The 16025-nt window shown below is 44.7% G+C and overlaps 1 protein-coding gene across 36 annotated transcripts in view; it reads left to right on the top strand.

Annotated features, from left to right (window-relative positions):
• The window catches only part of MAPK8IP3 (mitogen-activated protein kinase 8 interacting protein 3), a 70943-nt gene that overhangs the window by 38378 nt on the left and 16540 nt on the right, over nucleotides 1-16025 (top strand). For 14 of the 36 annotated variants that reach the window (XM_027902707.1, XM_027902688.1, XM_027902706.1 and 11 more), the window contains 8 exons: nucleotides 2050-2168; nucleotides 6445-6456; nucleotides 8045-8062; nucleotides 10419-10476; nucleotides 11321-11473; nucleotides 13024-13105; nucleotides 14870-15021; nucleotides 15633-15689. In XM_027902707.1, the coding sequence (XP_027758508.1) occupies nucleotides 2050-2168; nucleotides 6445-6456; nucleotides 8045-8062; nucleotides 10419-10476; nucleotides 11321-11473; nucleotides 13024-13105; nucleotides 14870-15021; nucleotides 15633-15689 (651 nt within the window). The remainder of the gene's footprint in view (nucleotides 1-2049; nucleotides 2169-6444; nucleotides 6457-8044; nucleotides 8063-10418; nucleotides 10477-11320; nucleotides 11474-13023; nucleotides 13106-14869; nucleotides 15022-15632; nucleotides 15690-16025) is intronic. The other 22 variants (XM_027902709.1, XM_027902694.1, XM_027902708.1 and 19 more) reach the window with 12 other exon arrangements.

Raw genomic sequence — 16025 nt, 5'->3', positions numbered from 1 at the left:
ACAGCAATAACACCTGCATTTCTCAGCTGGGAGGGCACACAAAGTGAAGCTCCCCTGGGGATATGTAGGATGCATGGATGATTTTTAAGGTCAGAAGGAATCTAGGTAGCTGAAACAGCACTCTTTCGGAAAAACAAAAGTGACTGATGAGATCAGATCAAAAATTGGTCAAACCCAAGGGAAGAAGAAAACAGAGAGATGCACTAGGGTTCTTCAGGCAAGAATCTCTCAGCTCCAGGTGAGACTGAAAGGTACAGGAAAGACAGGCGAACTCAAGCTACTGACAGTGTGTGTGCTGCTCTGCAAGCAGAGTGCTTTTGTGATACATACAGCCCTGAAAGCAGAGCGCTGAAGGGGAAGGTTCAAGGTGAATTAGGTCTCCAGGTCAGACTCTGAGTGCTGGTTGCTCTTGTCACTTGTGCTGTCCATCAGACTGCATGCACTGATTAATTGCAGTTCCATCACGGCACCATTTGTTCCTTCTCAGTGCTCTCAGATGTCTGGGTAGCTGGAATTTTTCTGTAATTGAAAACCTCTCCTTTTTCTCCCCCCTCTCTTTGCAGTGTTCTGTTATCAGAGGCAGCTACCACACTCCATTTGTAAGCCCTGAGATATGATTTAAATAGTAAGGAAGCCATACAACTTGAGATCATCTCCATTGGTGCTGACCTCTCCGATAGATTGCTGGAAAAATTGCACTGCCTCTCCATGCTGGCTGATGCCCCTCATACAAGGCAGGCAAAGTGTTTCTACCCACATTAAGACCACACTTTAGAGCAGACAGCCACAATCCCAAAAGTTGCCTCGCCCTCACCTCCTATAGCAGGTGTTTGCTGTTTGAGCCATGAGGCTGTCAAGAAATGCGGCAAGATTCTTGGTGGTACCAAAGACACTGAGAGGTCGAAATGTTGCTCTCATCTGATAAGATTAGAAAATATTAACTTGATTTACCTTTAATGAAAAATACTTGGTGACATGTGAAGAAGCATTTCAGCACATAGTATCATCCAAAAAGAAAATTTACCCTTCAGGCTGATTGCACTTCCTAGTTGGCCAAGGAGAAAGGCCACTGCTGTTTTCAACATTGAATTCCTTGTCTGGTCTTACTGCTGTCTGAGGTTTCTATCTAGATTGATAGGAGCATGGAAATCCTTGCACAGTCTGACAGATTAGAGCTGAGAGCTTCTGCAAGCTGAAATTTTCTTGTCAAATATCGAATAGTCCTTAACTAGTATGACTTCAGAGGAAATCATCTGGACGAGCTTTGAGGTTGTGCATGATATAAGTGGTTGTCCTCAGCACAAGAAGGACATGGAGCTGCTGGAGAGATTCTAGAGGAGGCCAGGGAGATGCTCCAAGATCTGGAGCCACCTCTACTATGGAGGCAGTCTGGGAGAACTGGAGCAGCCTGGAGAAGGGAAGGCTCCAGGGAGACCTGAGAGCCCCTGCCAGGGCCTAAAGGGGCTTCAGGAGGGCTGGGGAGGGACTGGGGACAAGGGATGGAGGGACAGGACAAGGGGGAATGGCTTCCCACTGCCAGAGGGCAGGGTTAGATGGGATACTGGGAAGAAATTGTTGGCTGTGAGGGTGGGCAGGCCCTGGCACAGGGTGCCCAGAGAAGCTGTGGCTGCCCCTGACTCCCTGGAAGTGTCCAAGGCCAGGTTGGAGGGAGCTTAGAGCAACCTGGGCTAGTGGAAGGTGTCCCTGCCCAAGGCAGGGGATTGGAATGAGATGTGGCTCAGTTCCGTGCTCACTGTGTCTCACCTAAAAAATCCAATGCGCAGGCTGGAAGGTGTAAAGACCTTCCCCAGTTCTTCGTTCGCGAAGACTGGCCAACAACTTTCCAAACCATTCTATGAATCTACAGTATGGTGAATAAAACATGCTATTTTATTGACTTGGTACGTTCCCTCATTCAACCCATGGTGAACGGGTGGAATGTGCTCTCAGGCTTTTGGTCTGGGATGCTCAATATTTCAAAGACAAATGTTTGAGCTTAAATGTTGCCAGGTAACAAGATTCCTTCTGTTCTTTTGCTTCCAACAACAGCCCGACACAGGGGATTGTGAACAAAGCGTTTGGCATCAACACAGACTCCCTGTACCATGAACTGTCCACAGCAGGGTCTGAGGTCATTGGAGATGTTGATGAAGGAGCAGATCTGCTAGGTAAAACCTTACTAGAACCATTCTGTTTTCTCTGGTACAATGACAATATAGTAAGCTTCCAGAAGCAGTTAAATTCTCTTTTCTTTTCCCAGAACTTGGATGTTTAGCTTTTTTTAAAATGCCTGGAAGTTGAGATGTGTGTGACTGAAGCATGTACCTACAGTACAGTAACACTCACTTAGAAAATAACCTCAGCTGTTTGGTATCTTTTCTTTATGTTGTCTTTATGTGCAGAAGTTATTTTTCTATAGGATTCTCCCACATAAATAGTTTGAAGCCAAAATTTGCTCCTTCTGCTTCTGCACCACGAATTGCTCCCCCCAGTAATTTTGTACTTGGAATAAACAATTTGTTTGAAACTTGTAAGAAAGTAACCTTTGGTTAAGTTTTTGAAGTTTATGTGGAAATATCATGGTCTGTAATGCAGTATTTACTCTTCTACAGTTTGCCTAAGACATGTAGTAATTAACTTTTTAGGCTGGTTTTGAAAGTGTTTGTAGTACCTGCAGCTGGCCTGTGTGCTGTATTCCTGGCTGGGATTCTGCAGCAGTCAGAGAAGCAGCTTTGCCTCAGGGAGCACTCTGAGCCCTTACTCTCCTTACTTTTTTGTATCAGACTCTTGAGTATCTAGACCTTAATTTTGGACAGAATTTAAGCATGTTCTTAATTCCTGCTGACTGTTTTCCTGCATCAGGACAGTACAAGTGGTCCTCGAATGCTCAGGCGACAGGGGCAGCTGACGGAGTTCAGAACTGTGTATCTCACTTTCCATGTTACTGCTGAGTTTAAGGAGACATGAGGACTCCAGCAACATGCCCTCTGTGCACTTGGTAGAAAGAGATCTGATCTGATCTTAAAGTGAACATTTCCTTTCTGGTGATTACCATTGTAGAGCTGCTTAAGGATAATCTTGTAAGATTGGTTCTGTATATGTGTCCAGAACAGGATGAACTGAATCGTGTCACAGACTTGCAGCATCTCACCTTTGCACAAATTGGAAGGTACTTGTATCAGCTTTGATGCGTCTTGTATAAGGACTTTTTAAAAGGGTATGTTTCAGCAGAGGGGGTAGATTTTGCCCTATTCACCAAAAACTTAACCTTGAAGATGTGGACTGAAGACTGAAAAGGAGGTTAATACAAAACTTCTTACTTCATCTAAGACAAATATCTGTGAAATTGTTACTATTCTAGACAGTAGTGTGACTGGAATGTAAGGACAAGATCCAGACCACCATCAGAATGCTCAAAATAGCTTTTTGATGTTGGTAGGTTTGGGCTGATTTTTAAAATCATGGTGCTAGTCCTACAGCATGTCAAGAGAGAGCCCTTGTGCCTGGGTTGATGACCATTGCCTGAAGCATCAAGTCGTTTATTGTTTCACCTGCAACTCAAGATTGCCAGAAGAAAAACATCTGTAGAGGCTCAGGCCGAACACTCAGGCTTTCTCTGCTTGCAGTGGTGGGTGCCAACATGTGCTAACATTTTCAAAATTAAGTATTTTGAAGGAAAAGCAAGATTTCCAGGTTTGAGAATCTCCTGGATGATGGCAGCCATTGCAGAAGGGCTGGAACTCCTGCTTAAAGAGAAGCTTGACAGTAGGAACTACCTGTGATGGTTAAAGCTTCATCTCTCTACCTGCTGTGGAATGGATTTTAGTTAGCCATCTCCTTACATTATTGGGACTTCTCTTCCTAGCAGAATCAAAGCACTAAAACCATGGATGATCTTTGCCACTGACCATCTATTTTATCTTGGTGCTTCTCTGACTCTCTCCACTAATAACTGTGCCAACTGCTGCTTTCCTTCTGCCCCCAGAATGGCTGGGGCATCAGGGATTATTGGCTTGGAAGAGTTACTATTCTGGAAAATTACTTGCTTGATGTCTGAGTTGCTTTGGACAACCTGCCTCCCACTTTGGAAGCTTGCCTTCTGAGAATCCACTTCCCTACGGGATCACCCTGTAGCCTGCCCAGTGATCAGGGAGAAATGCAGACTGTTGTTATCAAAGAACCAAAGCTTTTAGCTGCCCAGACCTTGCGAGGTTGTTCACCACAGTCTCAGTTAAAGTCAAAGGAGCTTCTCCTCTTCCAGCTCTAAGGCTGCCCAGAGACTTTAGAGTGGTGAGATGTCTGTTGTTTAGCAGTTACCACTTGCAATAAGAATGTACAAAGACTTTGTTGAACAGGGCCCACGTAAGTGTGGCCTCTGAAGATCCTGGTGTGGCTTATGAGGAGGACATTTCTGTGCTGGTACCGTTTCTGGCTTGGGCAGAGCAGTAGAACCCTTGCAGGTGATCCCACGGCAGGCCAGCAGAATAGGAAGGCTTCTCCTGATTCCTTTTCAAACCTGGAGATGGACTGTGCCTTTTTTTGTGTGAAATGTTGGTCTAATTAATCCTCTTGCTGAGTTCTGGCCAGCGACTCTGTGCACAGATAAGTGTTCTTTAAAATGAACACACACGTTGCTGGGTTGTACAAAGGGAGGAAGCACAGAGAGGTCTCGGGGTCATGTCTCTCAACAAGAAATGAGTCTGGTACTTTTTTTTTTGCTTTACACAATAGAAAGCACAAAAGAAAATATGATAAAGGTATAAGAAAAGGGCTAGATCATAATGCTGACAAATCCGTCAACATTATCCAAAATTTTGCCTTGTTAGAATGTTCTCTCTTTGTGCTGTGCCTTTGAGTCTGAAGAGACGCTGAGGAAATGGTGCTGTATGAATGTGATGTAAAAAACAAGATCCACAAGCTGAAAGAGTTCTCTCTTGGTCATATTTGGAGCTCACTTCTCTCTATAAATCAAATGAATTAATGAATTTAACCCCACCTAAGTGAAGGCTTAATGCTTTCTCCAGTCTCTCAAAACTTTGCAATCAATCTGTAAAGAATTTTCTCTTTTTTTTTGTCTCAGTTTCCTAAAGAAAGAGAAATCTCATTAAAAGAGGACCTTAAAAACAGGACCTATAGAAATTACCCTTGAGAAGGGTCTGGCAGGCAAGTCTGATTCTGGAATGGAAAATCCCATTTATTGCTTCTGGATATCTGCAAAGTGGTCAGCGTCTCCTGCAACAAAACTGGCATTCTTCATTGCAATTTCTGAATATAAGATGACAAATGAAACATGGGTTTCCCCTCCCCTCTAATACAGCTTTACATACGTGAATATGTATAGGAAGTATTCTCAAGAAAAATGTGGAGTGAGAACTAGTGGTAGTTGGGGACCAAATTCCCTTCTTCATCCTACAACCTTAGGAGCACTAAGTTGGCTGTTTTCCTGCATATTCTCTTGTTAATCACAGGTTCTTACCTCCCAGTCCTGCATAGGCTTCCCTTCTCCCATCTTCCTCTTCTCCCAATCCCCCTTGTATCAGCTACCCCTTCCTGCTCTTTGCTATTCCAGGTGTTTTGGGACACAGAGGAGCACTATCAGTTCGGTTGTGTTCAGTGGGCAGGTCATTTACCGTGAAGGTGGTGAGCAGGTTGCCCAGAGAAGCTGTGGCTGCCCCATCCCTGGAATTGTCCAAGGCCAGGTTGGACAGGGCTTGGAGCAACCTGGGCTAGTGGAAGGTGTCCCTGCCTGAGGCAGAGGGGATTGGAACGAGGTGATCGTTCAGACCCAAACCATTCTATGATTCAGGTTTAGGATAACCAACTATGTCTGCTTTGGAAATTAAAGAACAGTGGCTCTGTGGTGAAGACAGAAATGCTGCTATGTTAGCGGTAAGTGTTGTATGCAGATGTTGAAATGGGATTATCAAACCATGTCCCAGCACTGCAAAAAGGTTTTAAATGCAACTAATTGTCTTTTGCAAAATGAAGTGTCACTGCAGAGCACAGTTATTATTAGAGGATCTAGTTGTTAAAATCACAAGGGGAGAGGAAAGTGAGAAGTAGTGGAATGAGCTGTTCCGTGTTTAGTGGTACGTGACAAAGTAACGAGAAAATGAGAAAGTAAAGGTTTACCCAATCCAGGAAGATGTGATTGCCTGGGATCCACATCTGGAAAGCTGAGGGTAGCTGAGCTGTGTGATTGCAGTTGTACCACAGTTTACCTTCCCTTGGGGTTTTTTTTCTGTCCTATATGTAGAGTCATGCCATCGACAGCCATGGCAGGTCCCGTCCTTACTATTTCATGCCTTTTGACATTGAAATGGCTGAATCATTGTTAATTTTTTTTGAACAAAATTTTGATTTTGTTGGTTTCAGTCACTGATTGATCCTTTTTCACTTCCTTTTTCCCTCGTCTCTCTGTGCTTCGCTGGACATGGCGCGTAGGGGAGTTCTCAGGTGTGTATCTCCTGCTCAGTTCCCTTTCTTGTTTCTTTTTTCCTGGTTGAGGTTGGATGATGTGGTATACACGTGTGATACTCCCCTGCTCTTGTCCAAACACAGTTGGCTTTGCAGACTTCTCCCACTCGCCTCGCTTTGTTGCCTCACACTGGTGCTCCCCACAGCAGGAGGTTCCCGCTCTGCTCACGCTCCTGCTGCCTTTCAGCCTGCTCTCCTTGCGTGGCTTTGGCCAGGTTTGCTCCACAGTGTCAGAATGGCCTCGAGGTCTTGGGGCTCAAATGGCTTTCTTTTTCCACCAGGAAGGGTGCTTGTAGCACAAGTTGGGTGGGCACAGGCTGAGTGAGGGTCCCGTTATCCTCTCCTCCTCACTGTGCTGTGAGGAATCCCTCCATGTGCCAATTGCTGTGGGGGTTACCTGGTGCATACCAGGTAACTTAGGGTATAGTGGTATTGACATTAAAGACACTTTCTTGATGGGTTAGAGTGGCAAAGCTTGTGTCTTTCTGGCAGGAGGTGGGTGATGGCTCATCTGTCACTGATGGCTCTGTCCTTTGTTTGGAGAAGGTGCTTGCTGCCCTAGGGCCATGCTCTGCACCTTCCTGTAAAACTCACTTGGGCCCTTTTGTGATTTCAGTCAAGGGGAGCTCTCTTGATTCCAGTGCAAACTGGGTGAAATTTTCCCTGTGGTGACCTGGCAGCTGCAGAGGTATGATGAGGTGTGTGATGAGCTCTGACCCATCCCTGTGCCCGGCACCGCTCTGGGAGGCCTCTGTGATGATACAAAGAAAGGGGTGGCATCATCCTTTCTTTTCATTCAAACTGTAAGCTACCTTTTGTGTGGATATTCCTCAGAAAACCTCCCACTGAAGCGGAGTTGGAGTTTGTTGCAGTGCAGAGGTGGATTTGGGCCTTTTTAGGCCAGATGAAAGCTTTGATACCCTCTTTTTTTTTTTTCTCACTGCTCCTGTCCTTCCCTTGCCCTGTTCATGATGTCTGTTGACCTGCCTTTGTTGTGGTGATGGGAAACTCAAGGATATGTCATACAGGAAAAATGATGAAGATGGCAGAAGCAGATGAGGTCATCTCAAGCTTGTCCTGACGTATGTTGCAACATGACATGCGGTCATGTTTTTAAACTAAAAGTGGGGAGATTTAGATTAGATATAAGGAAGAATTTATTTACAGTGAGGATGGTGAAGCCCTGGCACAGGTTGCCCAGAGAAGCTGTGGCTGCCCCATCCCTGGAATTGTTCAAGGCCAGGTTGGACAGGGCTTGGAGCAACCTGGGCTAGTGGAAGGTGTCTCTGCCCAAGGCAGGGGGTTGGAATGAGGTGGTCTTTAAGGTCCCTTCCAACCCAGACTATTCTGTGCTACTCTCAGGTGGAAGTCCCTGTTAGGTCAGGCTGCAGCAGAACAAGGTTACTTTCTCACATGTGCTGGCACCACACATTGTACACGTGCTGATGAGCTGCTCTGTTTGCTGTTTACAGACTGGTACTTAATGGCTGCTTTTTTTTCTCTTCCTTTCTTCCCCTTTGTCCCCATCTCTTTCTGTTCCCTTTCTCGTATGGGATGGCTCTCATAGTACGGGATGATTTCTTTGGTAAGGCGAAGGCCTTTTTTCTTTTTTATTTTTTTCCTTTTCTTTTTCTTTTAACGTGCATTTTTTTCCAAATTCCTTCCATTCACTCACCATCCCTCCATATGTCTTACATTACCTTGGCTTGTTTTTTGTGATGGTGGCATCACCTCTCCAAGAAGCAGGATGCAGCTGCTCTGTAGAGGTGGTTTGGGGATTCTCCTCTGTTTTGTGTAGTTGATTATCCGCTTTGATGCTTCACACTGTTTGCCTGGCTGTGGGAGGGCGCTGTAGGATGAGCTCTGCTAGACAGGGCTGTGCCCAGATCTCTCTCCTCTCTGTTCCACACCACAAAGGGGTGAAGAGGTCTCCTTATAGTCCACTCCACACTGGGTTTTGTTCCCACGAGCAGGGCTGTCCCACTACAGCCTGCGCAAGGAAGGTTATCCCACAGTGCCCGTTCCATGGCTCTGGGAGGCTTCATCCAGTTCTTTATTGCCAGACCAGTCTTTCAGACCTCTGGCTGGTTGAAGCACTGGGTTGTCACTGTGTCACACACAAGTAAGGTAGAAGCTAAGGTGAGGATACTGATGGAATGCTGTGTTCTGGCGTGATAGCTCACCCTCTTGCCCAGAATTCCTTTCTTTCCCAAAAATAGCTGCAGAGAGGGATGTATGACTCAAGAATGGGAAGGAGGATGATTTAATCCAAAAAGATGGGGATGATCTGTTTCCCTTGATGTCCCTCATCACCTGTAATGTCCTTGTGCCAATTTAATGCCTTACAGGCTAAGTGTTTTTTATGATTATTTGTAGCATCACTTAAAATTAGCAAGAAAATAATGTAATGAACAGAGGACTTCTGAGTCTTCTGACCAACAAGCAGCATGACATAAAAAAAAGGGCTATAGATCCTTCACCTTACCAACCCAAAATACCCTGCAGTTTGCACTGCAGTTAGTGTTTCCCACTTTTGTGCTTTTGGAATATTCTTTGGCACAGCATCCAAAGAACACATTGCCTGAAACATCAAAGTGATTAATTATCTGTCTGCTAATTTTTCAAAAGTTCTTTGAAAATGCTACTTCTTACTCATTCTTGTTGGGAATTTGCTTTTACCATCATAAATTCATCCCATTTAACTGTGGGAAGAGGATCTGTATGTTGGAGTGTTGTGGCGTGTTCTCACTTCTCATGTGCTGCCATGTTCCTCTAACTTTCATTTACTTAAAGTTTGTGTTGTTTTTTTTTTTTTAATTTTCTTGCAAATACTAATTAACTGGCAAATGAAGTATCATGAAAACTGTTGATGTCTTTACTGTGAAGGAAGAGGTAGTTCAGAGGGCAGGACAAGGAGCACCTGCAGCACAAACACTGATGGTAGGGGAGACTTCTTCATGCTCTGGGACCCATGGTGAGATACGAGCTGCACCCTCAGCACTGTCCCCCAACAGGGAGAGGCCTCTTTGCCTTCAGCTCTCAGGTGGCCTCTGTTCCCCTCTGTAAGGCAGAATCTGACCCTGGGGCTCAGCAAGTCCCTAGCAGGAGGAAACAATCCAGATGTGCTTTTGGTCCTTCAATTCCTTTGGTTTTATGAACTACAGAATTTGACCTTCACTCTCAGCCCCAGATTTGTCAACATTCTTGTAACCCAGTCTGCAGATTGCAGCAGTACATGGGTGCCCAAGGGCAAGTGCAGAGTGTCTGGTGTGGTTGTTGAGTGTGGGTCTGAAGTGATGGGACCGACACTTCACATTTTAAACACCTGTGAGAAAGCTGTTCAAGGTAGATAGGGCAAGGGACGAGCTGCAGTCCTATTAAAATTGCTCTAGCAGAAGGCTGGTATTGGGAAGCCTTTCATGTACGTGAAACTGGTCACAGTCACAATCCCAAATCTGTATTGAGAAAAAGAAAATTTGGCTTACACTAGGAAAGGTAAGCCATCACTGATGTGCAGATCAAGACAGCAACTTGGGCGGTGTTCTGCTGTCCTTTGTGAAAAAAACCCAAAGGCTACCTTCTTTCTCTGTGAGGAATGATAAAAAATGTTTACAATAGCTTATGGCTGAACCAGGAGTTACCACCTTGACTGCCCTGATTGGTGTTAGGGAAGCTCTCCCCTCTGTCCCTCTCAGGGAGGTCTGTGAAGGTCAGGATGAGAAGCTAGGTCTGAATTTGGGCTCTCTACAGGACACGTAGGTGTCTTTGCTGGTGTTGTTTGGTCATTCAGCAAGAGACACTCCACTCTCCCACATAGGACACAGGAGCCTAGGGAGGCCTAGCGAAAGTGATTTCTCTTCCTCAACCATGAGTCAGGCAGTGCTACAAAAGCTTCATGTTTCTAGGAGAGCAGGTGAAAACTGCCTGGCCTTTCTTTTCAGGAATGGGCAAAGAAGTGGGGAATCTGCTCTTGGAGAACTCGCAGCTGCTGGAGACCAAGTAAGGAACTGTCACATTCTCTGATCTGCCTGCCTGTTTATAAATGAGATGTCACCTTGAAGTAAGTCTTGGCCAGAACTCCTGCCTCACAGGGGCTCGCTTGTTTATCTGATGGGTTCTCCTGAATACTTATTCCTTCAGTTGTAGAAGAGGAATTGCTCTCCTGAGCCATTTCCTAACCATTTCCTTTCTGCAGGCACTTAGGAGAAGCCTCTGGGCTTCTCTTCAGACCCACTTGGGAGTCTGAGCCTTCTGTGAGGATGTTGCTGTTCAGAAGTTTTTATTTGCAAGGTTTGTTCTTGGAAAAGAAAATTCTTTGAGAGAAGAGTTCTCAAAGATTTCATTGTTAATAGAGGAGAAGCAGACAATGTAATGGAGTTAGTTTTTGAGAAAGGCTGGCAAACTAACTACTGACTAAGGCTGAACAGCCAGGAAGGAGAAGGCAGAGTACTCCCAGGGGAGAGATGGAGAACTCACTGGGATAGGAAGTTGCTGATCTTATCATTTCAAGATGTTTTGGAGCTGATTGGAAATATGTATTTCTATTGCCATCAAGCACAATTATCCACAATTGTGGATGGCAGAAGTTTTGAAAGGCATGTTTCGGACCTTCATTCTGTCAAAAATAGATTTGAACCTTGCACAGGTGATAGGTTACCCTACATCTGCCTTCTTCAGTGTTCAGCCATCTTCTGAAGGAGTCAGGATACAGGAATGGACTAAATTGTTTAACATGCTCATTTCAACAATCTTTGTAATGTCTGTGACTTTAGTTTAAGGTCTGTTTTATGGACAGCTCCTGGTTTGGGGCATTTTTGCTTATTGTGCCTTTCACACCTTTAAGAAATGCTTTGAACGTTGTGAAGAATGATTTGATTGCCAAGGTGGACCAGCTGTCTGGGGAGCAGGAAGTGCTGAAGGGGGAGCTGGAAGCAACAAAGCAGGCCAAAGCCAAAATAGAAACCAGAGTCAAGGAGCTGGAGGAAGAGCTGAAGAGGTGAGTGATTACCCCCCTGCCCCAGGCAGCTGAGAGTGAGGAGTGATAAACCCACCTCCTCTGTTCATTTGGCTGCGTTTCACTCATGGGATTAGCATTGGCATTCCAAGGTACCTTCCAGAGCAGCACAAAGCTGATGGTAGGTGGGTGAGATATTTTTAGCATTGCATTGTTTTTATTGGATTGAAATGGATTATTGAACCTTAGAAAACCAGAATTTTCCTTCCCGGAATTAGGATTCTGCAGCAGCAACTTCAAATCCAGGCTTCTAGGAGTGAAGCCTTAAGGGTTTCAATTTGCAGTTAAAAAAAACCAAACAACAACAAACCAAAACAAGCAAAACCAAACAAAAACCAAACCAAACCAAAACCAAACCAAAACCAAACCAAAACCAAAAAACACCAAACAAAAAACCAACCAAACAAAAAAGCACACCAAACCCCCCCCACAAAACCAAAAAACCAAAAAGACCAACAACAACAAAAAAAAAACAAACCAAACAAAATAATAAAAAAAGGGAATTTCAAAACCAGTAGTTTTGAAGGAAACTGCCTAGAGCTTGATTGTTTTAGCATCCAGGATAATTCTGAGAGAAGTGAATGCCCATTCATTTGCTGAAAGAGCTCATGCAAAGTTGCACAAGCAATATTTAAATGCCCCTGTTGATAATTTCATTGCTCATGTTAAGAATGAGAAGAGGCAAAAGAGATTCTAAAGTTCGATACAGGAAGATCCCACTTCTTGTTTTCCTCTCACACTAGAGAAACCGAAGCCTGGGATGGTTTCACATCCTTGTACTAAGGCTACCTCCTGGGGCTCAGAGCAGCACAGTTCCATTGTGGCTGGCTGTGCATGACTCTGCAGGAGCTCAGGACAGAGGACAGGGTTTGTTCTGCAGCTGGAATCTGGAAGGTTCTGTGGTCTGAGCTCAGAATCACCAAGAATAACACAGACTGGTCTCTCCATTGTTCAGAATGTCTGAAATGAAAGTAGTCTTGCAGGCAGATTCTTTAAATGCATAATGTTCTTTTAAAGAAATTAAAAGTACTCAAATACTTTAAGTATTTTTTAATCAGGGATTTGGTGTTCTCTTCTTCACCATTTTGGCAAACTGTCCTTCACATTAGGTGCTTTTTTCACTGCACTGAATCACACAGAATCACATTGAAACCAGAAGCAGCCCAGAAGAAGCACTTAAGCCAGCGTTTTCCCTGCTGATAATGGCTCAGTTTTCCCATGTTCTCATAAAACATTTGAACATAGATTATGGTTCAGAAATAGTAGCTGGGTGGACTGTTCCAGTATTTTGGTGACCACAACAATGTTTGAAAGAAGTGGCGTGATGTTGGTGAAGTTCAGAAACTCACGCTGGAAGAGGGAAAATATCAGAGAAGCATCTCATAATTTGTACACTTGGTACATGTGGTTTGAGATCTCTCCCTTGTGATGGATATAGCCAGACCTTCCCATAGCTGGTACTTTTCCTAAACCTCCTCAGGGCCAGCTGTGGTGTCACTTGCTGGTTTGATCCCTTTCTTCCTGTTTCCTAGAGTGAAATCCGAAGCCATCGTTGCCCGACGAGAGCCCAAAGAGGAGGTGGAGGATGTAAGCAGCTATCTCTGTACAGAATTGGTATATGACATTACTAAAATGCCTGCGGGGAAAGGGGGTTGATATACTTACCTATATTGCTTCATATGTATGTCCTGAGATGCACATTGATGTGCCTTTGTTAGTGATGAGGGCAAGGCTGGTGAACAGGTTGTGGCTGATGACCATGAAATACGTTTTCGTACAAGTTCCAAACCAGACTTTGGCGCAGCGGAGCAGCCGATCCAGTGGCAGTAGCACTGTGCAGGATGTGGCCTCTGCAGCCCGATGCCAGAGCAGGGCCCTGCTCAGCACCGTCCCATTGCATCTGCTTCTCCTAACTTGGAATTAAACTAGTGTGCAGTGAGGTTCACCTCAGGTGTTACAACTCAGGCTTCTCCAGAAGAGCCTGTCCCCGTGCTGGCAGTGAAATCGAGGTTACACAGCCAGCCTTGCAGCAGTGACTGCCACCTTGTCCTAGTGCTGCAGCACCATTTTCTTGTTAATTCTTTTCTATAAGCCAGTACTGCCTCTTACAGAATACAGGCAGAGAAGACTCTTGGGCTGTTCTTCTAGCACAGCTCTTCAGACTGTTTTGACTAGAGGCTTTCCAACAAAGACCAGCTGTAGCTCAAAAAAACCACAAACCAAGCAGTAGTAGAGATTTTCCTTGTACGTGTCCCTGCTGTGACAGGGAATTCGATACAGTGCTTGTCAGTCTTACTATCTTCTTACTTGTACAATGCATCAGAGGAGGTTCAGTTCTAAGCCTAAATCTCTTGACTTAATTGGGTGAACTTGGTCAGTTGAGAATTGAGGTAGATGGGAACATTTTCAAGTTGTGCTGGTGAGCTGATGACAAGAGCTGGTTTTTTTTTTCAGCTGAACTGACAGAAGGTCTGTTTTTTCCTTTAAATTAAAAAAATAATTAAAAAATTCCTTTTCATTTATACAGTTCTTGTTTTGACTAGTCATACGGGTTTGATTCAAAGTTCAAGGAGGCTGGAGATGGAATTGGTTAATTTAATTAGTTAATAATGAATTGGTAATAAGAACTATTTCAGCTCTCTGCAGCACTCACCAGCTTGGGAATTGCCACACAGTGTAGCACAACCCAGTGCCACTCCCTAGTAATGAGTTCCCAAAATCCTCAGAGTCTTTTTTTTTGGCAGATATTTTTCCCAATTTAGCAACATTTTTCTCATATTCCACTCTTCAAAAGAGACAAACAGAATCTCATTCCTGTTTTTCACAACCCAAAGCCACCTGTGCCCTCATTAGAAGGTCAAGTTGTGTCATCAAAGATGAAAAGGCCTTTCTTTAGTTTCCTGTGTCCTACCTTCATCTGTCTGTACTAACAGAATACCTCCTCTTCCAGTCCTCCTGAGGGGACAGATGGCATTATGTGGTGCTCCCTGCTGCTTGTGACTGGCTTTGCTAATGGATTAAAACTTTGGTTTCCAAACTTCTGGACCAACGGACCACTGTCAATTCTCATCACTCCCTGTAGACTATGAAAGCACCTTGCTGGCAATAGTCCTGGGGTGGGATGTGTGTGTGTGGATGTGTGTGTGTGAGGGCCATGTGCTCAAGTTGGTGGTGATGCTCATTCTAAATTCCATGGTTTTGCAGAACACCCAGAGGTCCGTGGGCCGTAGTTTGGAGCTCACTGTCTGAAACTAGCACCTCATATGGGGAAATTGGGGGGTAATTAGGCAGGACAGGAGGAGAACTAACAAATATGTGTCTGTCTCCTGACTTGCCCTGTACTAACCTCAATCCCATTCCATCTTTTGTTGGCTGAAGCAGTGCTCCTCCCCTCTACAGGACAGCATTCCCATTGCCCAGCGCCGGCGCTTCACCCGCGTGGAGATGGCTCGGGTCCTGATGGAGCGCAACCAGTACAAGGAGAGGCTGATGGAGCTCCAGGAGGCTGTCAGGTGGACAGAGATGATCAGGTGAGTCTGGGTGTTGGGGAATGTCCCTGTGTAGGACAGAACCTGGTTTGACCTTGTGTCAATGTAACCCCTACCAACACAGGGGTTGAGAAGTGCTGGAAGTTTTCCAAACTGTAGATGTTTCTCTCCTAATACCCAATTCTTTCTCCCATGTTCCTTAACCTGGACTGCAAATCTCTTGTTTTGGAGACCATTATTTGGAAACACTGGGCAGTTATTTGTCTTGCTTGTTTCTTGTGTGCTAATGAAGCTGGGAGAAGCTCTAGGGTGAAGTATTGCTTCTAATTGATGAATTCTAAAGGCTTGGCTTGAAGTGACTGTAATGCTGGGGTCTGTAGTTCCCAGACTGTCTATGGCAGTGACAGTGTTACAGGGAATTGATAAAGCTTCACATTGAAATGCTTGCACTTCATGTCAACATTGAAACTTAAAGTGTTTGGGTGTGCTTGCGTTGAAGGGCAGTGCACGTCCCTTTCTCTGGTTTGTTTTGAAACATGTTAGAATGGATTCTGACTTCTGATGTGGCTTCCTTGATGGAAATGACCTGCTACTTGGCAGAAGCTTGTGTAAAGATGCTGAAATTAACTTGCTTTGGCTATGTTTGTCCTTAGAGCTTCCCGTGAGCACCCATCCGTCCAGGAGAAGAAGAAATCCACCATTTGGCAGTTGTAAGTTCTTCGGTGGTTTGTGCAAGATTAAGAAAAAGGGGAATGTTGCCATTTCTACTTTAGACATCAGCTTACTGGACCTTGACGTTAATGAAATGTCAGATGAAAGTGTTGTTAGCTGAATCCTTCTGCCTTCAAGGGCTTCCTTAGTCCTTAGTCAAATTAAAATGAGATCTGAACATCCTCATTGCTTTTGTTTTACAAGCTGAAAAAGTTCAGGAATATCCTGGAATGGAAACATTCATACACTCCCAGTAAGTTGGAATAAAGGGCTGTTTTCAGAAGGTGTCCATTCCTGGAAGCTAAAAACACCTTATGCCTATCAAACTGAGGATG

The sequence above is a fragment of the Empidonax traillii genome, unplaced genomic scaffold (assembly GCF_003031625.1).
Source record: "Empidonax traillii isolate 1590-97213 ecotype Southwest subspecies unplaced genomic scaffold, ASM303162v1 scaffold903:size462939, whole genome shotgun sequence".
Lineage (NCBI taxonomy): Eukaryota > Metazoa > Chordata > Aves > Passeriformes > Tyrannidae > Empidonax > Empidonax traillii.
The sequence above is the reverse complement of the archived record's forward strand: the minus strand, read 5'-3'. Positions and strand labels throughout refer to the sequence as shown.